Below are 24,213 nucleotides of genomic sequence, written 5' to 3'. Positions count from 1 at the left end.
AGTCCTTCGACAGTAAAGAAAAATAAATTACTCATAAGATTGTATTACACTTGTTCTTTCATGGGAATAAATACTGGGATCCAACCGTTCCAGCTGTGAACGGCAAATTGGCGGAAAACTGTTTATTGCGGCCAAAATTTGTAGCTATTTTTTTTTATGGTGACCAACTTTCTTTTTCGCGAAACTAGCTGCGAGGTCATTGTTCTGGGTCTAAGACCTTCCCCTAGAGTAAATTTCATCAAAATTGGGAATGGTGACCAGGGTCTCGTGTTCGTTCTTACCTTGACACACCCAGGTCATTTCTTTGTCACGCGTTTCCCCGTCTTGACCTTGAATTCTCTGCCTTGCTGCTTTTACTGCTTTTTTACTTTATAAAAATATATAAAAATATTTAAACAAACTTCACATGATTCAACGGGCTCGTTCACACCTTTCTAAGGTATTGAGGCAAACAACCACAAACATCGTTGCCGTCATTGCCGTCATTGCTGTTGATGCAGTGTTCGTTGTTGTTGTTTTGGTGGTTGTTGTTGACTTGTATACATTTGGCGACCTCCCTATACAGCAACAATGTTTGAGAGCGAAATAACACGTACCTTTCCTTCTTTTCAAAATGTCACCACGACAAGTGCCCCCCACAACTACACTATACTCATTGACATTCACCTGTTAGACAGGGTTAAACGGACCGAATCGGTCGCGACACAATGACCTTCTTCGCTTCCTTTCTGTTTTATTGCTTGAAGCGTATACAAAATAAGCAGCGCATGATGATGCAGAGAACGGAGAAAGCATAACAGAGGCGCACTGCATGAAAGGGCATTTCGCTTTTGCACAATAACTTCCGCATACCGTTAGCGAGGAAGGAAGAAGGGCACCGGAACCGGCGCGAGTAAACGCATTAAACAGCCGCAAGCAGAGAAGAAGAACGACAGGCGTGCATTTCCGCGCACTTCAATGCCACTGGCACGCTGCCCGCGGCGTTGTGTTGCCGGGACAGAGACACTCGTTTGCGCTGAAAGGTGCAGTAGCACGTGCCGCTTATAGCTCACACAGACACACATTGTGACGGCATTGACACTGCAAACGCAGCAGCAGCAGCGTTGGGCGGCAGACAGTCTTTTATACGCGTATGCCTCTCCCTTTCACCACCTGCGTATATGTTATAAGTGAGGTGAATGGTCTCAAGTGCACGCCTTCTATGTGGCACTGTGTGCGCACACTGGCGCGCCACACAGAAGGCCCGTCGCGCCAGAGAAAGCTCGCATTGAAAACGCCGTAATCTGCGGCATCAAAAGCGCGCCAGATCCTTTCAGAGTTTAGCCAGAAAAGAGCGCGCGCGCGCGAGTGTGACGTCATCGGGGAAACCCCCTTCCTCGGCGGCACCGCGCGCGTTTTTGGCGCGTTATCCGACGCTTTCGCGCTTTTCACGACGGACAGAGGGCGCTGCACAACACACCGCTCGAAGCAGCATTGTGATTCCCCTCCCGCAACCCTATACAGGCGCTCCAATAGAACCTCCATGTTTGAGAATTTCGCTACTCCGTGCATATGCTATGCTATATAAAGCGTTCAATGGAAGGACATGAGCATACACCGTATGCCCACATGCTCGTCAATAGTGACTGCTGTAGTGTATGTATAAAGTGTCGGGGTTTCACTTGGTATACAAGAAGGAACCCAATTGAATGACGGGGATGCTCAAGCACGCATGTAGATGCAGAAAAGAGTGTATTCGAGATCGTTTTTCACGCGTCAGTATAATGATGCAAGGTCGTTTCAGACACGATGCACCGCGCATCTCCCTGTGTGCATTGTCGTGATCGAGTGTGGTTTGAGACTCGGGCTTCATAATGGCTTCATCCACAAAAGTGCTGCTGAAGTGCTTGCGGTCGAGTAATCGTTTTATGCAGTTCGACGTCGGCGGTTCCGTGTACACTGTACATTTGTATGCACGTATGTCGACATTTCAAAACCGTTTTTAGAAATGCGTTGTGTAACCTCGGACTCGACATCACACTCGCCAAGTAATCGCCACGCTAAGCAGCGTCGTGTGGGGGTGGATTAAAGACACTCGAGAAACAGCGGCAAGCATATTCGACTTAACGCTACAGCTTGTACGAGGCTGATCACGGTATGGCAGCACTCGATATTAGATACATTTTAATTGATTCAGGGGGGAAATTGTCTAAGCGCATCTAGTGATGTATTAAAAGCGATTGAACGCACGGACTAGCCTCTCCCGAAATTGGGAGCTTAATTGAAAGATGAGCTCAAAGGAGTCATCCTTACTGTTCTCCAATTGTGATGTACTTTTGTCTATCGTTCATGTACCTGAAGCGCATCTCTCCTGCACCGTTCACTTGAACACACAGCGAACTCAAGCAGTGTCCTGATTGGGAGTGGTATTCAATGAGGTGTACGTTTTATACATAGTAAACTGTTCGTTACAAAAATACCCTTAGGCATTCAATAGCGTATATATGTTCACCTCGACGGGATACGGATCCCGTCGAGGTGAATAAATAAGGTAAAAAAGTTCCTGTAAATGGCGCGTTCTCTTCACCGTTTCTGCATTAACTGCTCAAACATGCACGCAGTCCGAGTGTATATAGTATGATAGCCTCGTTGCCTCTAAATTGATGTTACATGTGCTGAGATTTTTTGTCCTTCCTTACTGGTTTTCTTTTCTTTGGTTACCTCTATTTTCCATTCCATACAATCATATCCGAGAATTTTCAACGAATCGGTGAAAGAGCATTTACTGATGCCTTTCTCTGGCAAACGCCCTGTCCTTCACAGACGCCTTCTCTCTTTCTTCTCGAGTATCTACACGTAGTGACGTGAAACCTGTGGCTCATCAGCATTTTAATTTTTTCTTCAACACGGAGTTCATTCGGGAGGATTCATTTCGTCGTAAACGTTTATCTCGCTTATTCTTTTCTCTTTTACTCAGCAATAGTAGAAAATTCATGCATATCCGTTTCCCATTGTTGCCCATTCGAATCATCTGTGGGCAATACCGCGTATTTTTAGTTTACTGCGCATTACTGCAATACGAGTCCTGAGCTTCACAGTCCATATGTAACTTCAGGTTCAGTGAACACATTTCAAAGCTTCTGCTGAAGGGCAGGCCAAGGCAGGCTCCGACAAAAACATTTGGCACAGGCGAGGTCGCAAACTCGAAAGAAAAGCTACATGGAATAACCCTCAAGTACGTAGCCTCACTGCCGCACTCACAATTATTTGCTAACGCGTACTCGTTCATAAGTCGCACCAACGTACATAACGCTCAAAAACAGATTGTGAGTACTGCTAATGGCCCGTGCTAGCAAGGTTATAGGCTATATATATATATATATATATATATATATATATATATATATATATATACACACACACACGCTGAAACACGATTTCGTGTAGCACTGCTAGAGTCGGAGAACTAATCATATTATTTGAGAAACTTCGTGGCAATGGAGCGAATCATTTAACCTAATTCACGAAACCAAGGAAAAATGGAAGGCTTATGGCTGCATATTAGAACCATTCTACTTCTCAATACCCTCGAATAGACGGCTGGCCGCCACCCAAGATGCAGAAAAGGAAAACCAAGAAGCGAGACAGGAGAGGGTTGTGGAGAGACGACACATTGGCACGTAATCCCCCCCCCCCCCCCCCCCCACATCTAGTAATTTTTGTGTAACATAGATACCTAGTATAAAACAATGCGCAGCAGTAGACACTTGTTTAACAGGCACCCATGCCCCTTCCCCGGCCAGTAGAGTGGCCAAGTCCGCGTTTATGTACGGTATTACAGTGAACACACGTGCATACCGCAGATATGACTGTGAAATCGCAAGTAGATTGTGGTTACATGTGCGTTGAGTAACCATAGTCGTAATAATTTCGGGCATGTTATACTTTATTGTGACGATTCTCGACGTAGCAGGTTGGCATTTCACAATGCCAAGTAAGCTTAACAGGAAAAGCGACTATAAAGGATTGGCTTGCCGCGCCCTTAGGTCATATTTACCTTCAAGCTGTGCCGCAGCGGGATGGCCTCCCAACCGTCTCTCATTGGCCTCTCGCCCATCTTTCACTGGTAGCAGCGAGCGCGAGAGGGGAGGGAAGCCATCCGCCATATGCGGTGCACATGTGGTCATGCGACTTGAGGATCAACAGGTTTTCTAGTGCCGAGATTCATCCTGAACATGAACCTGCTACTGACCGGAAATTGATCCGGCTTGCGCAGTGAGAAGGCGATTGATTCCCTAAAAAGAGATATCGCCCTCTTGGCGCAAAACTGGTAGAACGTCTTTCCGTCGATTGTGAGGCATATTATATAGCAGGGATTTACAAATGAGCGACAACACCCATCAGTGGCTCCCGAAGCTTTCTCGTTTTGCGTAGATAGACTGTTTTACTTTCCCACAACGACGAGTTGTCGTCGTGTTATCACCTTCTTGTCCCCTGTTCCTTGTTTTATTTTTACAACACTCTGCTTTATACTAGAACATCAACTCCTTCAACAATCGAGAAGGCGGCGGTAAAGGCGCGTTTTAGGCACACAAGGCAGGCCGTTGCGTCACTCGGAACATCGGAATTGGCGACACGTTCAGAGGAACACGATGGCTCGCTTCGGTAAGGCAAATAAAAAGGTCGCGGTTTTACAGAACGCGTGTGCGAGCCCCCACCGCCCCCTCATGAGCGGTGACGGCCGCGAGCCCCTATGCAAATAGACCGAAGCGAAACGAGAGAGCTCTTAAATAGAAACGGCGCCAACCATATACACTATAGCATAATCAAGAAGACCCTCTCATCGGTGTATACTGATGCGTGTTCTCGCAGCGGGCTTTTAATTCGCACTCTGTCCCTTCCCTGGAGACAGGGCGGTGTACGAAAGACCGCTGCTAACCCTCGTCGGGTGACAGTTATTGGGCACGGTTTAGGACCGCTCCATAGCAAGGAGTTGCCACGTTTTTGCCCGACGCGGTGGGGATGTACAATGCTGTATGGGGGCTTCCAGCGCGGCTCTACGGGTGCGCGTTGTGTGAAAAACGGAAGAGTTGAGGGGCGGCATATAGAAGAGGGCAACTGCAGCTTTTGTTGGATTTACCCGCTTAACTGCGGACGTTTCTCGCCCGAACGAACGTCAAGGACGGAGCTCAGTAAACACCGAAACTGAGTGAGTAGACGTGGTGCCCGGATTTGGCCTGACGCAAGATGCACATGTCGGGCTTTCGCGCGTAAGTTAATATCTCCTGTTAGTGCATACCGCTTGTGAATGACGCGCATGCTGAAATAAAAATTGCGTCGCTAAAAATGCCCAGGTTACGATCACTACAGCCGCGAAGCAAAATTGGCACAATTTACGGTCGCGTATGTGTTGTCTTTCAACCTCGGAAAGGGTAACATAATGTAGTTTCTGTTCGTGCACAGCACATGGAGCTCGCGACGGAGTACGATCGATACGAAAAGTGCCGAAACGTTGCTGAAAAACAAAAGGAACGAAAATGCCTCTTGTAAACCGCTTCTAGCTTTTTGATAGCGAAGGGTGTTAGCCAGGTCGCATCGTTGTCCCACGTCCTCCTCCTTCCGCGTTCTTCGCACTGCAACAATGAAAGGAGCAGGTTGTGCATCGTGGCTGAATTCAACGACGATGCTTCGCGCAAACAGGCAGCGCCGCGCCCACGAGGCAGCTGCCGACCGGCAGGCATGGCTGCCGCGTGCCGAAGAACGCGCGCCGTAACCTAGCGGCGCGTAGCGGCCGCCTCGGCTTCTCCAACATTTGGTCACCGGCGGCGGCGCTTGCGAGGCCGCGCCTGCGCGTGCGCTCTCGTGGGCCGGGCGGGCCCCCGCAGCGCCTCCCACCGAGAGGAGGCGGCGGCCAATGGGAGCTCTGGAACGGCCTGGGCCCTCGCGAACCGACCGACCGGACCGGGCGGCCGTCGGCACACAGCGGTCACACCGAGCTTGTCGGCCCTAGTGCGCGCAGCACGTATTGCCTTGTGCGGAACGGTGCGCGCGGGTGTCATCGTGCCCCCGTCGCCCCGGCCTCAACCAAGCGTTCGCGGTGGCCTCCACGTCGACTTCGCCCTGGCCGCGCGCCGCCGCCGCGTGGCAGAACGATGCGGCCGCCGACATGCGGCCCGCGGCGTGCCCGTGCCAGCTATGTTCGAGCGGCGTCACGGCCGCCGACCACCACCGCCAGCAGCAGGCCAGCCCGGCCGCGCTGGTCTCGCTGGAGCGCGAGTACGCGGCCGCCTTCCCGTACGGAGGCCCGCCGCACCAGCCGGCCATGGAGGACCTCAAGCCCGTGGTGTCCTCGAGCCCTCCGCAACAGGTGGGGGGGCACACGAGCCTCCAAGGAGGCCAACACCACCACCAGCAGCAACCGCACCCGGGTCACGCGGCTGGTGGACACGGCGGCCACGGCGGCGGCAGTGCCTCCAAGAAGGACCTGGACCGCGTCAAGAGGCCCATGAACGCGTTCATGGTCTGGTCGCGAGGCCAGCGACGCAAGATGGCGCAGGAGAACCCCAAGATGCACAACTCGGAAATCTCCAAGCGGCTAGGCGCCGAGTGGAAGTTGCTCTCGGAGGCCGAGAAGCGACCGTTCATCGACGAGGCCAAGCGGCTGCGCGCGGTGCACATGAAGGAGCACCCGGACTACAAGTACAGGCCCCGACGAAAGACGAAGACGCTGCTCAAGAAGGACAAGTACCCGTTGGCCGGTGGCTTGCTCTCGGCCGCCGACGCCGCTGCCGCCGCCGCCGTGCGGCCCGCCAGCGCACCGCAGGTGCCGCGCGACATGTACTCCATGAACGGCTACATGCCCAATGGCTACAGCCACAGCACTGCGGCTATGATGCACGAAGCGTACCAGGGCTACAGCTCGCAAGTCCCCTATCCGCGCTACGACCCGCAGCTGCCCTACATGAACGGCTCGTACGGCTCACCGAGCCCGTATGCCTCGGTGCCCCAGATGCAGCTCAAGTCAGGCGGCGCCGAGTCCAGTCCCACGCCGCCCCAGGGCTCGCCCGGAAACCCCCGCGGTCGCAGCGGCTGCACGCCCGACCTGCGCGACATGATCTCCATGTACCTGCCGCAAGGGGGCGAAGCGACGGACCACAGGCTCGCCATGCAGCACTACCAGCAGCAGCAGCAGCAGCTCCAACAGCAGCAGCAGGAACTGCAGTAGCGCACCGACGACCAGCCCGGTGAGTGCGGCCGACGTGTGACCACTGACTCTGTTCGCCCATGGCAGACAACCACTGTACATACACAGATCTCGCAGGCAGAGTAACTCGCGCGCGGAAAAAAAAACGTGAGAGAAAAACGTGGTTTCTTCGAGTGTGTTTATTTCCTTCGTTTTCTTCCCGGTAGAGCAGGCACCAAATGCACGCCCGAAGGTATCTCTCACGTTTTGCTCAGCTGTACCGCCATGCTGCTGCTTCGTCAAGACCTCACGCGCGATGTGGTTCGGTTGTGCGCCCGCGGAACAACTCGGGAACTCGGCGCGCTTGTGCGGGTGTTTTGTGCGTGTGTGATTTACGCGTGCAGACTCAATGCGGACAAAAAACAAAGAGAGAGGGTAGAAGACACGGTCGCGAATACAGCGCGGAAAAAGAAAAGACTGCCCACTCGTCCACCTGCAATGCGCGCGTCAAATCCCAGCCGAGTCTCTCTTGAAACGCTCCTTTCTACTCGCTCAGTCAGCGCCGACGAAAGAAAGAAAAAGCTTCGTCATCGTCGTGTACAACAAGCACAAGAGTCGGAGGAGACAGAGGCTGTAAGAGGAGGGCTTCACCGGCCGACACGCAGTCTGCACCAGCAGGTTCGTTATCTCTCCATGATACATTTTGTTCTCATTTTTTATTCGCTCGCCTCTGTCTCACTCAGTCGTTATAACCCCATCATCTCCTCTGGCCGTGTGGACCCTCATCCGCAGACGAAAAATCGGCCAAGACAGTCTGTGTGTGTGCGTGCGAGAGACTCGATTGTGTATAGAAGAAGACAGAACACGAGGAACAAAAATGACAAAAAAATGCCTACCTGTTGTCGCGACCCGTGCCGCCCTTTTATGCGCCCCGAGTTGCGGGCGAGGAAAAAAAAAAACCATTTGTAAATAGATTGCACATTCACTGTCACATGAACCATGCGCGCGACACGGTCAAAAATAAAGAATGACAACAGTGAAAAGAAAAAAAAGGCCTTCGAATACGTTAGTCTGAGTCGTCTCTTTATTTCGCTGTTATACTTGCAACGGCACTCATATATCGACGTGGCCATAGAAATGTTATAACCGCGACTTTCTTACAGGTTGTCACGTTTTCCTTGACCACGTATTAGCACGCGTGCTCGTAGTTATGAACTCAACTTATGCGGGCAGCGTTTGCTTGCGAACGGTCATTCCATGTTATTTTGTGTTTCAGTCGGTACTTGACAACCCGGACAGAACACTACCGCATTGCTATGCTATATATGTGTAATATAGTTTAACTTTTTTAGTCATTTCGCTCTGTCATCCTGATACCTTCGTGATTTAGTTTACCTTCTTTGCATATTTTGTACGCCTACGCCCAACGAAACCTTGCGAGAAAGAATAGTGGCGTATGTATTTCGTGAGCTTTCACTATCGTTCTGTGGCACGAAGGAGCTATTTATTGACAGGGTACCTCTTATGATATGGTCTGCGGCATTAGAGCAGTTCGCGGTTGCTCACTAATATTTACTGCAAACGAGCAGTCATGTGAATTTCGAGCGCGCGTTTTCTAAAGAGTATCGCGATCTGTTTTAGCTACATTCATCCAATAATACGACGTCTGCAACAAAAGTTTTAACCTATTCGTGTATTTTATTTAATCTATTCATGTATAACCAAAAGTGTATTTTATTATTATTTTGCTGTTTTTTTTTAGATTGCCATTGGAACAAAAGCAGGAAGTCTGAAGCATTTTAATAGTGACTCAGTAGCTGTCGTGATCGTGATAACGAAATGAGACTTCGTAATGCGAATGCGCTCTTAACTCATGTTTGTATACACAAAGGCAGGCAACGATGTTCTTGCGATGTGGATTAGACTCGAGAAGAAGTATCCGCGCTATGTATTCCTATGAAGATCGTACTGCACTGTGCATGGTTTAGATAGTTTGCGTTAAGCTGCTCATATGGAACGTACTCTCGTCGTCTGAGACAGCCGTACACGCCTGAAACTTCATTGTTCGGCATTTCACACCCATCGAGCTGTATTCGCATACATATCTTCATGCACTCAAGGTGTTCTTCTGGTTCGCGGATTCTGAAGCACACGCTTATCAATGGAATGAAATACAAGCTGCGGAGCGTAAGCTCGCGTAACGGAGCTGGCATTGGGGTCCGCATAATTCCTTCATGTACTGAAATCACACGCGCTCATTTACACATAACGCGTACGTGATTACCAGTGCGCTTTCTTGAGACATGTGTATCTCCGGAGCTGCCAGTTTTCGTCATCGTTTTGTCGTGCGCATACCACGATATATCTGCATACATATACGTGCAATGCAAGTGCGCGGACTCGGTGGTAATATTCACAAGGTCTTCGCTGACAATATTATGCGTTCTTTGAAAGTTGCACGAGGGACAGCGCTTCAGGGGGCAGGAAATCGTCGACACTTTGGAGCAGAGGTTATACTATACCACGTTACGTAGCGTTGCGATCAGTGCCACATGATTATCCATGCAGGCGTACAGAGCAAACGCGCAGATATATTTAAACCCACTGGACTTGCAGTGAAATTGCGACAACGCGAACACAGTTTTGGCTGTCATGATAGGAAGAAATAAGCTGTGCCGGATAAGGTACGTTAATCAGGCATGTTATCCGTACACATGCGTCCCTGAAGGACATGAGAAGCAATGTCTATCACTGTGCGTGACCACGAATGTGTTCCCCCTGTTTTCATTTAGAATTAAGTACAAGCGAGCCGAGCACTGTCCTGGCACCAAAAGAAGCCTCTATAATTCTCTCTTGATTGCACTAGTGAGTTACAGAAAGTTACGCGGTGGCATGTGTGTGATTCTGCAAGCTTTGCGATGTTCTTTTCGGGCACTCAGAGCTGGAAGTTTACTTAGTTCGGTGCCCTTGTAAAGATAAGAATGAAGTACCACTTCTACGCGGTTGTTGTCTATGTTCACAAGCACATAGCGTGGAATACACTGTTGTATTGAATTTTCCGTTGGGTATACTGCGGCTCATATTGGTTGGCATCGGAAAGGAACGGTGGATAGCGCGCACAAACGCGATTGACGCTGAAAACTAGTGAGCTTCTAGTGGCTACGGCCTTTTTCTTTCCCACGCGTTTTTGTTTTTAACACTTGCTGATACATAAGAGCATGTTCGAAGAGTAAGCAATAGTGCGCATGGGCAACTTGAGGAAGACGTTCAGTTTTGGCGTCCAGTTAAGCTAGCGACAATAATGCAATGGTGCAAAGTTCGTACGTTGTACCGCATACTGGAACTCGTCACATATGAGCCAACTATACGCATTCTGTGCAATCACAGCGCCAGAAGAGCTGATCTAATAAGCAAAGATGGAGACTACACAACAATGTGTGATAGCCCTTTCAGTCACGGTGTGTACAATTGTACACATCAACTTCGAAGTCGCATCACGCACCGCGCGCTTCTTCAAATGACCTGAAACTTAGTGTGCACATTCGTGCAGGCTTCCTGAGTGGACAACTAGTGCTTATTCAACTTCATTATGCTGTATATTACTGCAGATCATCACTTTTCTAGAGAGACTACCATGTTCGACGATCGTTCGACGTGCGACGTTCCAGGACCAACGTCAAGAGTATTTTTTTTTCTTTGCTCCAAAAGCATACAACCAAAAAACAAACTGTGCATGCATTTTGGGCCTAATAGTTGATTCCTTTTATGCAAGGATTGAAGCTGACTGATTGCAGAATAATTAGGTATTTAATTACACGCTAATTAGCATTAAATACTGTAACTCACACAAAACAACACATTCCTTCATTTTATTTCTTGGAATGTAATACTGAGTGCCTTGAAATCATGCCATGGAAATTTGATGCATTTGCAGACAGTGCATCATAATTCGTGACTGAAAGGGATAGAACGTTCATATGCCGACTGTGCACACAATGCTTGCAGATTTTGCGATGTGTTTATTTTTCGGAACAAGCGCTGGATACATTCTTGGTTGTTCTCGGTGATGAAGACTGTCGGCATAGACGGAAACATCGCAGGAGGCAATTGAAGTGTGTTACCTTTGATCATCCTGCTTGGTAATCTCGAATATTCTCGACGGAGTGAAGAAAAAAAAGAACCGGTGGCGTCCGCAGCACCACTGCTATATACCTTCAACGTATGTACCTTCAAAAACGCTTCGTTGGAGACAACGCAATAGTCGAGAAATCATTAAATTCATGATGCTGCACTGCTACTTTGCCGCGATCCTTCAGGCCATGTTATAAACCGGTCAACACTCTTTACACTATGGGCTTGCGTTGTTTCACTTCCTGCACTTTAGCGTCTTCGCCGGTGGTAGCTCTTGATAAGATATTGTAATGGGCTCATTCACTCCAAACCTTTATTAAGAATGCCGCCAACTAGATAGCAAGACATGCATTTCTAGTTGTTGCACAATTTATATTGTTGCACAATCTCGAATCTATGAGCACCAGTGCTTTTTTCTGAGTGCGTCTTAATATGTACCACTGAATGCAAAATAATATGTACTAATACATTGGTGATAATACATACAGTGTTGCTGCGTGCAAGGCTGATGTGTAGCTGGTTTTCTTGAAATTCTACATGATTGTTGTCATCTTCAGCAACGTCACTTCTGACTAAAGGGACGAGCGACGCAAAGCATACGTGTTGCAGGAAACATCGAGCCGATTACAAAAGCAATATGGCGAAAGCAGCACATGTTCTGTGTTCTTTCGCTTGACTGTGTCAAAAGTGGGGTTTTTTAAATAAACAGTTTTAAGAAGTTAGCCCAATTTGCAACCCTACTAATAAGAAACTTATTCTATCTGTACGATCCGCTTAGGATTTCGTACAGCCTGAAAACTTTCTGCTTCACAACCTGCGATGCTCTAGTGCAAACAGACAACGGGAGGGTGAGGGCACTTCTCGACAACGTAATCACAAATTGACGTAGTTAAAAGAAGCTACACTAGCAATACGGCCTGTTGTGGTGTGTGCGCGCTCCATGTTTTGATATGCGGTTGCAGCTCTATGGGCATTTTTCGTTTCTGAAACATGCGTCCGCACATAGATCCGTCTACGTCGCCAAAAAGATATGAACCCGGATCACATGATATGAAAGCCGTGTTCCGAATCAGCAATGGCAGGTTGCAGACAAAAGAATTTTTGCTGCCGCATCGTGATAGAAGAGCTGAAGAGGTTTGTTGTCGTCAGGTAAATTAATACTGGTGCTCGTGAGTGCACGTAACGGGACTCTAGGGATGATTGTCAAGTTCACCTGCTTCAGAAGCGCTTCTACAAACACAGCGCTCAGTCGCACACTAGGGAGAAGTTGTTATATGTGACGAAAGAATGCTAAAAAAGAAGCGCGGGTTTTGGAAATGAGGCCTGTGATTTCTGCACTACCTCGCCTCATGCAACGTCAGAGGTCTCGTCAGTGTCTACCCTAATCTAATTATTTGGTCATAAGAATCAAAAGACTGCATTGCAGTGGCAACAAACCTCAGGTTCAAGCTTATGTGGTGATGCACTGTTGCTTTGCCATGCCAGTCGAAACAATGGTTAGCACACAACTCGGATTAGTGTTGCCCTCAGCACTGCTGTTATAACTCAACTTGGAGAGTTAACTCGTTGTTTGAAACGTTGAGTAAACCTTCACAGTGCGTAGTTAGCCTACTTGAATAGAAGCTTTGGCACTAAGTGGCATCTTCTCATATCAGCGCTTGTCAAAAGCTCGGCTGGCTGGAATCAACAAGGCTGTGGTCGGCAGTGCGAAGACTTTGGATACATTAACAGCTCGCTTAAGTAACAATGAGATTCAAGACATCGCATCAAACATACGGCGCACATTCCTTGCGTTGAAGGCTAATTTACGCTCCTGAAGAGGCACATGTTTGGTTGCGTTCAGCCACGTTGGGTTTATAGTTCAGAAGCGATTGCTGGGGGCATTGCGTTGAAGAGACATGGACGAGAAGGACAAGGACGGACACTTCTACTGCTGGCCTTGAATAACTAATACATAAACCCCTACTTTTGAAAGCTTAGTGCACACATATATTTACTAGGAAAATGGCCAATATGGCATTGAAGTTGTACACTCTTGATCAGGTCCCGCAGTGCTAGATATAGCCACAAAACCGGACATTCTTCGTCCGGTTTCCTGGATATAGCCGGCATTTAACCAGGACCTCATTAAGAGTGTAAAGAGCACAAAAAATAAATACTTTAGGCAGGAATCACGATAGACTGTTAATAAATGGGTCAAATTGAAAGAAACAAGAAACTTACGAGGGCCTGGACAGTTCGTCGCAAGTAAGTTCAATTGTAGGATGTTGCTTCGCACATATTCTAGCGAGCTATAAGAGCTGTTAAATACGCATCTATTGCACTGTCGATAGCAGTGCGTGTTATTGAGTAATAAGAAATGAATCACCTGTTGAAAGCAAATTAAGAACTTAGTTATTGGCGGCAAACATTGCGGGAAAGGAAGAAAGAAAATTTAGCCATTTCTGTCGTTATAACGGCCCGTCGAACGTCCCGTCAAATGTGGTGCGCTGTCTACCAAAGCGATAATCCTGAAGAACGCGCAGCGTGATTCCACTTAAGAAGATGAAAATTTATTTTGCAGGGCGTTGAACTCATCCCAAGATGAATTTTTGTTTCTTCGTTTTTTGACATCATCATCAGCCGGACTACGACCACGGCAGGGCCAAAACAGCTCTCCCATGTTTCGCCAATCAACCCGGCACTGAGCTTGCTGCGGTCACGTTTTCCCCGCAAACATCTCAATCTCATGTACTGACGTTACTTATTACACTCTTTTCACATAACTGGTTACAACTGACAAAAGCTAATTGCGTAGATAATTGTGTACGCGGAGAATGAAGGCGATAAAGGTCGGAGTGACTAAACGCTAGACTTCAACAGGTGGACAGCAGAACCTGATTAGCTCGCACAGGCTAGGTCCTTATTGTCGCCACTTACTTCAGCGGCAATATCCTTTAAAAATCGCCGTAAGAAAGTGTACTTATTTGTCCGTTAATTTCGCGGCCTGAGGTTGGGACTAATATTCTTACAACGCAGTAAAAGTCTGCGCTTAAAGAAAACGAAAACATATTATCGTAGAATACCATCTGCTGGCACATTTTACGACGCTTACAAGCCTGCTTCCAAAAAAAAAAAAAGAAAAAGAAGAAGCAAGCGCTCAGGAGGCCGCGTTACAAGACCTCTAACGTGCTTCACGAATGCATTGTATTGACGCCTTTGTGTGGCAATTGCGGGATGCCTTTGTTTAGTCGAAAAGTATAAGAACTTCAACGAAGATTTTCCGATTTTAGCAAAAGACATGAGCACGAAGTGGCGGACATATTATTTCGTATATGACTTAATTGCCTGGCATAGGCGGATGTAGCTCTATTAAATTGAATCTCTATAAAAAGTGCTTTTATCACGTTCGCTAAAATAAACTGTGCATAAAATATAATGAATGTTGACTGATCCTCAAAGGAAGCCTCCGTGTGCTTCTATCTGCCTTTGGCTCGTTAATGTAGGAACGTGTTGAAGTATACTCGGTTGTTGTTAAGCGCGCTCATAGAACTTGAAACAAAGATATACAGTTGCAAAACGAGATTGGAACGCCCGTTAATCTACCGTCTTTCAGAACAAGGGGGGAAAAAAGCACATGTTTTCTTACGCAGTTTTCCGATTAGACCAGTTTGTTTTCAATATCGCAATGCAAACAGAAAAAAAAGGCTGAAAGCTTCTCTGCTTCACCTCAGCGTTGACCGGAAAGATGTAGATTCCATGCCAAATTTCGGTGCATCTTTCTGCTTCGCCGGTGGTCAAAATGGCGCTCCGCAAGCGTCATCAACGGAATCGGCCATTGATGAGTGCCGTATAGAAAGGAGAACCGAGCTGAAGTGATCACTGTGTCATACGAGTGATTATCTCGGTAGCTCAAACATATGCCCGAGTATTGCTGCTACTCTTCAAAAAACTGGTGCCACTATAGGCAATACTTTCGTACCTATTACAAAGCGTGCGACAATGCATGATTTCCCGTGGATTTTTCAGCTGTTCATTATAGTTGGTTCGTGTTCTAACTTAACGAAACAGCGCACACAGCGGAGCGGCTGTCATTGTACAGGACCTTTATAGGGCTGAATTTAAAAAAGACAAAAAAGGTCTTGGTGGTAGCAGTGGTATAATACGTTATTGCCAATTTATCCAGGAACCCGCACTTCATAATCGCGAAATTAAGCAAAACTTTCTACGATAATTCTGCACAAAAGTTTGGTGAGGCTCAAGTGCGCTGAGCAGCAGCGGCTATCGCCAGTAAAATCGACGTCTCAGAGCGACGATCACGAGAACCGTTGATACACACCGCTCAGCCCGCTTATTTAACGTTATATGTGCTTATACATACCCGTGTGTTCTTCCTGCTATTAGGTTAATTATATCGCAATGCTTGCAAGCAAAATAAAGCGCTAAACAGAAGTTTCATCACCTGGGGTTCCATGGGCCAAAACAACGACCTGGTTATGAGTTACTGTATGGCGTAGGGTTCCGTAGTTACTTTATCACTAAATGCGGCTCATTAACGTCACCTACATACACCATACACGAGTGCGCCTACATTTCTCCTACATCGGAATGCGGCAGTTGCGGCAGGGATCGAACACGTGCCATCGTATTCAGTACCGGAGCGTCTTATATAAATGCTAAGCTATGTACCGATACATATCATGTGACGTCGCCTACACGTATAAATGTATATCTGAATCACTGCCAAGGCGTTGAAATGAAGCCGATGATGCATTCACGGTTTTCATCCTGTAGCAAAGGCTCCGGAGGTATTGAACTATCTAAAGTTTTAAACAATGAACACGGTGTTCCCGCGCCGAGTGTGCAGTGGGCCATTCAGCTTGAGAGTGATGGAATTTGTCTCAATTTCTCTCTTTGATCATCTGACGTTCATTTAAAGGCGTTTAAGTGCTACTAATATAGGCACTGAAACAACTGGAAAAGGGGCACTATAAAACCAATCTCTATTGGGAAAACGATATCAAATACACCAACGAACAACCAAAAACTTTTCGATGGATTATTTTAGCCTTTTCTCACCAGTCGCGCGTGCCGCAAGCCCAAGTCACGACACCACCGCGCGCCACGTATACCATGGATCTTCTGCACTAGAAATTTAAAGGAGTAAAGACTCCGCTGCAGTCGCACGGCTGATTTTAATTGATTGATCGTATATAGTGATGCTGCCTGAAAGACCCGAACTACTTCCTGCACTGCAGCTGTCGAAGACAACATTTTTTTTCGCTTTCACGTAGTTGTTTGTAATCCACGCTCGCTTTTCTTCATCCTCAACTTCATGAGAAATCGCCATCGCCTGGCTTCATCTTCAACGTAACTTCGCGTATTCCTCACCGCCACATTCACAAACTCACCTCGCAGCGGCGTTGCCTCTCGATGCCGAGGGCGGCGGTGGTGCTTTGAATGGTGACGGTCAGGATACCAGTTATGATGCGTCAACTTTCCTTTTTAAACGGGTGTGCTCTCACAAGGTCATTCTGAAAACAGAAGACAGAAAAATGGGAAAATTAAGAATGCAAAAAAAAAAAGAACAGGAAAGATAATTACATCGAATGGAGGTGCATACAGAATACAAGCGCCTCCCCTCGTATGAAGAGTATATACCTCCGCACGCCAGGCGCGATCTAGTGAACCTTCCTTTTTCTTTTCTCTTCTTCCTCAAATTTTTTGCGAACGAAGTACCTTGGTGCGCGAAAGGCATTAGAACAATAATGGAATGGGAGAGAGGATAGGGCTCATTATCTCTTTCGGACGTTATTCGTGTATCATGAGCAGCATACGTCACTTCTACAGCTCGAAACCGACTTGGCTTGTTCGCCACAATGTACCTCTGAGTGCTGCTCGTGTGAGCCATGATGCCTAGCCCCCACAGAGCTATAGATGAATGTTGCCTTGCGTGGTATGTTGAGTTGTGTTTGTGCGTTTACTGTCGCATGTCCAGCGAGTGTCCTTTCATTTATCTTGGTATTCACTTGGCACAGCGTGCCGGGCGCCCCATCTGGCAAGCCCTTCCACTTAACTTTGAATAAAGCCCTTTGATCTCCCTGATCAAGGGGCTTTAATTATGAAGAGCCACATGCGCCCTCTCTAACGTTGGTCGGTTTACATATAATGACATTCTGAAGAGACCCTTGTTAACGCAATTGAAACGAACCAATTCCGCTGACCTGCATTTCGAAAAGATCCGAACTACGCAGACTCAATGTTCACTTTGTTGCTGTAGTTGGCTGAGGGCAGGGCACATACGGAGCAGATAATTCTTACTGCGCCGTTCAGGTAACTTGTCCTTAGCGAGGTTATATTGATCTCGTTGATCTATCATGACTGCAGTTTAGTTTTCGTTTTAAATTCTAAGATCTCGGCTTTAGTACTGCGCTGCGCGTGTTCGACATAATCGGTATATGCGCATTAAACTATAGTAGGAACAAAACAAACTTTGCCGATTGTGAGTAGTTTGATTTCCTTATACTCAGTGTTATTGGCGCACAATAGTATCGTATTATAAATGAACATACCTCATAATGATGTCGTATGTGAGTGCATAGAAAACTATCTGCACGGACTCTATGTGACCACCCTGTGTGTATCGGACACTGCACTTAGACTCCGCCAATTCTTGATACGTTACATATCGTATATGTGCATAGTGGTTCTGATTATTTTGCTATTTTCTTATCCTTTTATTCCTTTTACCTTCTCTTGTTTCTATGTTTCTCTTGAATACTACTATCATGTTGACGAGATAGCCCGCTCAAATGTAGCCTACCTTCCCGTGGTTTCTTCATATAAAAAAAAATTCATCAGTTTGTAATAGTCCCTCATACAAGCTCCTCGCTTGCCGGGAAATTTAAGTTGGGAACGACATTACAGAGTACAGCCTCTTTTCATGTTTTCTTTTAAAAAAGAACATTTGATGCGGAGTAAATCATTTCAGGATATATCTTCCAGACTATGTGTGCACTAATGTTTGTCTAGGACAGAGAATATCATTTTTCGAGCACTATAGAGCACATGTGAGTGGGTGCAATGGAAGTTCCAATTCGGTACAGTAAAAGTAAAACTTACTCCTAATTTGAGATACTGACACTTTGTATGAATTGTTGTCAATAATTCGTAGAAATGGCTCGCTATATATCTTCACGGACGACACCATAGAGAGTCCCGGTTTGTTCGTGAGGCTGTTACTGTTTGCGACTGGCCTGGTTACAAGAATCCCAGACGCCAGTAGCGTCATCTTGTGGCGCCTTGTCCGACTACAATTTTCTGAAAAAAAAAAAATAATAATAATAACTCACGTTACAGTGCTCCCGCCTAAAAAAAAAAAAAATCACACGTTTATGCATTTGCCTAAAACGACTGGAATGGAAAGTTAAAGGCGTCTGCTTCTTTTCCTACTTCGTCTTTTTTGTCTGAGTCTATGTCTGCGCATACGTGCCCGTGTCGGCGTATTGAATTTTCTTTCGCTTAAGCGCGCGTTTGAGAGAGCACAATCTAACTTAAATTAATGCTACTTTTGGCTTAACCTTACACAAAAGAACAAATTATGACAGCAACGTTTACAAAATTCATTCTATTTATTTTTCCTGATCTTGCAATATCGCTCATGTAGATCCTACAACGTATTGCATATGTCGTTTTTCTCAGGTTCTCCTCATATGAAGTGTCGACCGTTGATATTGCCGTGTGTGGAACCTGCTAATGCGTGCTTTTTTGTTACTGTGTATTCATAGGAGCCATGAACGTGCTTATTCCACATCTTTGAGTTGACTCATTCGGTGCTTTGCTGCCCTCGTCTTCTTCTTGTGTTCTAGTTTTAATTTTTACGCTGCTTTCGTAGCCGCCTGTAGGGGTCGCCCCGAAACCGCGCCAGCGTTCTTCATTACGCAGCTGCGCCACTGTTTATCGTCGCCAAACGCTGTCGTGCCGCGCTGCCGCCCGATTGATTTACGCGAATCTCATCCCCCACGACACACGCACACGGCCTGCACGAGCGGGCTCTAATAGTCGGCGCAATTATTTGCTTCTTTTTTTTTTATCTTTCTTTCTCCCGCGAACGGTATCGATGCGAACCACCTGAAGCTGCTATACAGAGCCCCCAAATATAGCTAGCTGCCAGTCAAGTTCAAGCGAAAGCACCCTGACATCGGCCGCGCGACAGAGTCCGGTAACTTTGTAGAAGAAACGAGATGAGTATGCACGAAGTCGACAGTGAGAGAGAGAGAGAGAAGGATGCTGGAAAAGCAGAGAGGTTACCTATAGACAACGTCTAGTTTGCTACCCTACACATGGGAAGGGGCATAAGGGGATAAATGAGAGAGAGAGATAAAGAGAAGACCATCAGTGCACATATTAAACAACACATACACTGCGAACGTTTCGATCCGGCATAGCGCTAATGAAATGCGGAACGGTTTTTCCTTCATTTGTCATGTTATTGTTATTGCATGCAGGCTACTCATTTATCTGTTTTGCTTCCATAATATGCCACACAGCGCAGCACAGCAGATCATAGGCTTGGGCAGAGTTCTTCATTACAGGGGCAAAGTCGCACCGAACCCTCCTCCCCCCTCACTCCCCCAGGTTGGTCGAATCCTTCCTGAAGCAAGGTTTGCAGTGGACTCAAAAATGAAAATGAAGTGATCACGTGCTAGTCACAACGGCGTGCGTTTGGTCTGCGGCTTGCCGAGGCCGAGGGTGGGAAATAAACAGTTCTTGGAATGCAACATCAGCGGTCCTCAGTAGACATTATAGTCGAATACCTGCATCGACATAACCCTGTACACTAAACAAAAACGGGAAAGGTTTGACTGAGTGAAGATATGGGGTAGGCTTGGCGCCCCACTCAGATGACAGGGGGCTGGGGCAACTGCCCCCCCCCCTCTTCCCTGCAGCCCCCCCCCCCCTCTTGTGTACATGCCTATGCAGTATATAGGGTTAACATTAACCTTGCCTACAAGGGGCGACATTGGGGACTTGCGTAGGCTTTTGGTCCTGTTTAGTTATATATACGTGGTTTGCTGTAAATGTATTGAAGAGCACCTATACGCGGCGCCGTTTTTTTGTGACATATAGCTACGAGTGAATTAATAAATGACAATGCTAAAACAAATAAACTAAACCAATGAGTCTTTTGTTCTTAACTCGCCATTACCGATAATGTACAGCGACGACTCGGCCAGCTTGTCACTCACTTTTATTTTAAATAAACACTCACTTAAATATGAGCCGAGTGCATACCGTCAGTTATGTTTTTCAAGTGCTTATATTGAAGTCGGTCGTCTATCCAGATGCAATTGAGGTTCGAAGTTTCCAAGCCACATTTATGAGCTACAGACGTGCTCAGCTTGTCAGCTACACAATAGCCAATTTATGAGACGGCTATAGGTGTTTGACGTATATGTTGCCCATACTGGTATATCCGATTTATAGACCATCATTTCGAGATATCGCATACATGCGGCGTAAAGATACGACTCTGCTTGCGAGATGCATGCTCACCTTTGGCTCTCATGACGGAGGATCCTGCTCGGCCACGGGAAAAGGTAGGTGAGAGGTCACAGTGTATATTGTGTTGCTGAACGATGCCAGCAAAAGTGTTCTCGCTTAAGGAGCCTATAGGAATCACTTACAGATAATTCCAGTGCAGACGTGACCGCTCTGCATACTGTCTTGTAAACCTCAGCCTATTGCTCAACGTTCCGCATTTACACGCGTTTATGCAGTGACTTTCACGTTCAGGTCAGGTGCATCAATTCTAGCGATTCGGGTGTGTTGTACGGTAATTAACGAACATCCTTATAAATCCTTATAAACCTCTTTTCAGAGCAATCGAACAATAAATTCGACATGCGTCCGCCCTATAGCGAGTTCAAAGGGCAAAAGCTGATAAGAGTGTTAACGCGATCTCTACGTCACGAGACAAAGGGGCACACCAATTGGTGGGAAGTGCCGCCGCTGTGTAACGCGGCACCTGTGAAAGAGGCATCGGCGGTGGCGAGGGGCACCTGTGCTGAGGCACTTTATACAGAAACCGATATATATCCAGTGCCGAAAATTTGTATTCTACACGTCGTTCTGTCCGCGGACGCAATCCGCCATAACCTATAGCTCTACATTGTTTCGCTGTTGAAGAGCTAGCCCTCAAGGCGCAGCTATCCATAACAGGACTCCTTCGATAAGAATGCCTATAGATCGCTCCATATGCGGAATCGCGATCCGATTAGGCGCGAAACGTACGTCACGGCCGATACGGGGAACGAAGGAGCGGAGGTACCCGATGGTGAGTGACGCTCGCGTGATTACGCGTCAACGGTGCGACTGCAGATGGGAGCGCCGCGCGTTTGTCAACATCAGATGACACGGGCGACGTCGAGCTTCTCCGCAGAGGCAAACTGTTCCGATCGCAAGCGCCGCATTCAGCGGAACGCAAATTGGTCCGCGAGCTTTCTGCGAATAAGGTCGCTATCGTACACCACTGGATGAGGGATGCGCTGTGTGGCTGCGGCGCAACCACTGCAAATGACTGTATATACCGAAAGCATTAAAACGCATCGCTGCGTGGCATAAACGCTACTCGTATACGCGCACGTCTCTGTCTGTACGAGAAACTACGATATGTGCAGCATAGTTTAAGGTGGGCCAACTTTCGTTTTCAACCGCGATCAAGGTTGTGTCTTTATATAAGTACATAGTACTGCAAGTGTCGATCACTGCTGTCGATCACTGTCGAAAGTGCAACGCGGACTAATACGAGACAAGGCAATTATATATACCGGGTGTCCCAGCTATCTTTAGCCAAGGGTTAAAAAATACAATATTAGAGGCAGGCGAATGAAATCACTTGCAAATTACTGACAGTCACCTTGCGCACTACAGAAAATTTTTTGTTTGGTAATTAACTAATTTGTTAATTAGGATTATTTATTTAAATTGCTAAATATTGACTGTAGGCAAGAAATACGGCTTGCAAAGTTCGAGGGCGTCTTGAGAAACCCCAATTCCATTATCTGCGATAAAGAAAGTCTCACGTATACCATTTTTTCCAAGCTGCAAAGAAAGCCCGCGAAATACAAAAAGAACCACGTGACTAGCGCATTCGCCCGCCGCGAGAATGCTGCCCTCAGCCGTGGTTTCAACGAACGAAATCAGCTGCGGCCGGGACTCGCCGGCTCCGTTGAAGCGGTAGGCCGATAAGTCGACGGTGGTTTTTTTGGCGCGCGCCAGTTGGCGCGCGTGACAGTGCAAGTTGTAGCGAGCGCGGACCAAGAAACCACCGTCAACTTATCAGCCTACCGCTGCAACGGAGCCGCCGAGTCGCGGCAGCAGCTGATTTCGTTCTCTCAAACCACGGCCGAGGGCAGCATTCTCGCGGCGGGCGAATGCGCTAGTCACGTGGTTCTTTTTGTATTTCGCGGGCTTTCTTTGCAGCTTGGAAAAAATGGTATACGTGAGACTTTCTTTATCGCAAATAATAGAATTGGGGCTTCTGAAGACGCCCTCGAACTTTGCAAGCCGCATTTCTTGCCTACAGTCAGTATTTAGCAATCTAATTAAATAATCCTAATTAACAAATTAGTTAATTACCAAACAAAAAATTGTCTGTAGTGCGCAAGGTGACTGTCAGTAATTTGCAAGTGATTTCACTCGCCTGCCTCTAATATTGTATTTTTAAACCCTTGGCTAAAGATAGCTGGGACACCCTGTATATGTGCGAGTGCGGGAATTTCCCACTTCAAGGTAGGTCTGTTCTAAAACTACACCCCATATATGGGATAGAGAGAGAGAGAGAGAAAGACGACCTCTACTGTCACACGCACGCACACGTATTAGTGAGCATGTACACACACACACACACACACACACACATATATATATGTGTGTGTGTGTGTGTGCGTGTGTGTGTGTGTGTGTGTGTGTGTGTGTGTGTGTGTGTGTGTGTGTGTGTGTGTGTGTGTGTGTGTGTGTGTGTGTGTGTGTGTGTGTGTGTGTGTGTGTGTGTGTGTGCGCGCGCGCGCGCGCGCGCGTATGAGGGTGTCTCCTCATATGTTGTAGTTTCAGTTTTATAAATATCGGCTTTGCGGTGGTGGGTCTTCCCCAGATCGTCTTTCTTTCTTTCTTTCTTTCTTTCTTTCTTTCTTTCTTTCTTTCTTTCTTTCTTTCTTTCTTTCTTTCTTTCTTTCTTTCTTTCTTTCTTTCTTTCTTTCTTTCTTTCTTCGCTGTTCTGATATCGACTTACCTCAACAACACCTTGTGACTTACTAATGCGCGTATGTGTGTGTGTGTCACATTAGAGGTCGTCTTTCTCTCTATCTCATATGTGGCGTTGTTCTAGAACAGACCTACCTTGAAGTGGAAAATTCCCGCACTCGCAGACTTTTCAGCAAGGACAGCAGCGAACATTGAGTGAAAAGAAATGGCATGAAACATCGGTGGATCATTGCTTATGTCTGCAAATATTTTGATAATGTAAACCTGCTTCACTTGCATTCCAAGTAAATGTTTGTGTAGGTGACGACATAAACGACGGTGACGACAATGACATTATGATAATGACATGACAAAGATGGAACAATGACGATAGCACGACGGAAGCACGTTGGCGCCACCGCAGCTGCCGTACAATTGCGTGGTATGCATGTCAAGGTGGCTTGTTGCCTCGGGGCACTTCATTTGGATCTACGCTGCGGTGCTGAAGGAGTCGCTAGCAACAAAATCGCGTCCAGGATGTCAGGTGAACATCCCCTGTAAGATTGAAAATGCTACACATATAGAGGAGGCGGTTGTCTCACTGCTAGGCCATATGTGGAATAAGTATTTATTCGATACCCAGGCGCGAAAAAAACTGCCTGCATGGTTCGCATGCAGGCAGTATTCAGTGAGCTAGC

At 47.0% G+C, this 24,213-nt stretch overlaps 1 protein-coding gene across 1 annotated transcript; it reads left to right on the top strand.

Annotated features, from left to right (window-relative positions):
* Positions 1–5,950: 5,950 nt before the first annotated feature.
* LOC119386744 (transcription factor Sox-2-like) lies at positions 5,951–8,226 on the top strand. The gene has a single exon (XM_037654025.2). It carries the CDS (start codon positions 6,146–6,148, stop codon positions 7,202–7,204), a length of 1,059 nt encoding a protein of 352 aa, XP_037509953.1. The 5' UTR covers positions 5,951–6,145; the 3' UTR covers positions 7,205–8,226.
* The last annotated feature ends 15,987 nt before the right edge of the window (positions 8,227–24,213 follow it).

This window comes from Rhipicephalus sanguineus, chromosome 3 (genome assembly GCF_013339695.2).
Source record: "Rhipicephalus sanguineus isolate Rsan-2018 chromosome 3, BIME_Rsan_1.4, whole genome shotgun sequence".
NCBI classification, from domain to species: Eukaryota; Metazoa; Arthropoda; class Arachnida; order Ixodida; family Ixodidae; genus Rhipicephalus; species Rhipicephalus sanguineus.
The sequence above is the reverse complement of the archived record's forward strand: the minus strand, read 5'-3'. Positions and strand labels throughout refer to the sequence as shown.

Coding starts and splice junctions, on each gene's coding strand:
- LOC119386744 (XM_037654025.2), top strand. CDS start 6,146: ATGCGGCCCGCGGCGTGCCCGTGCCAGCTATGTTCGAGCGGCGTCACG.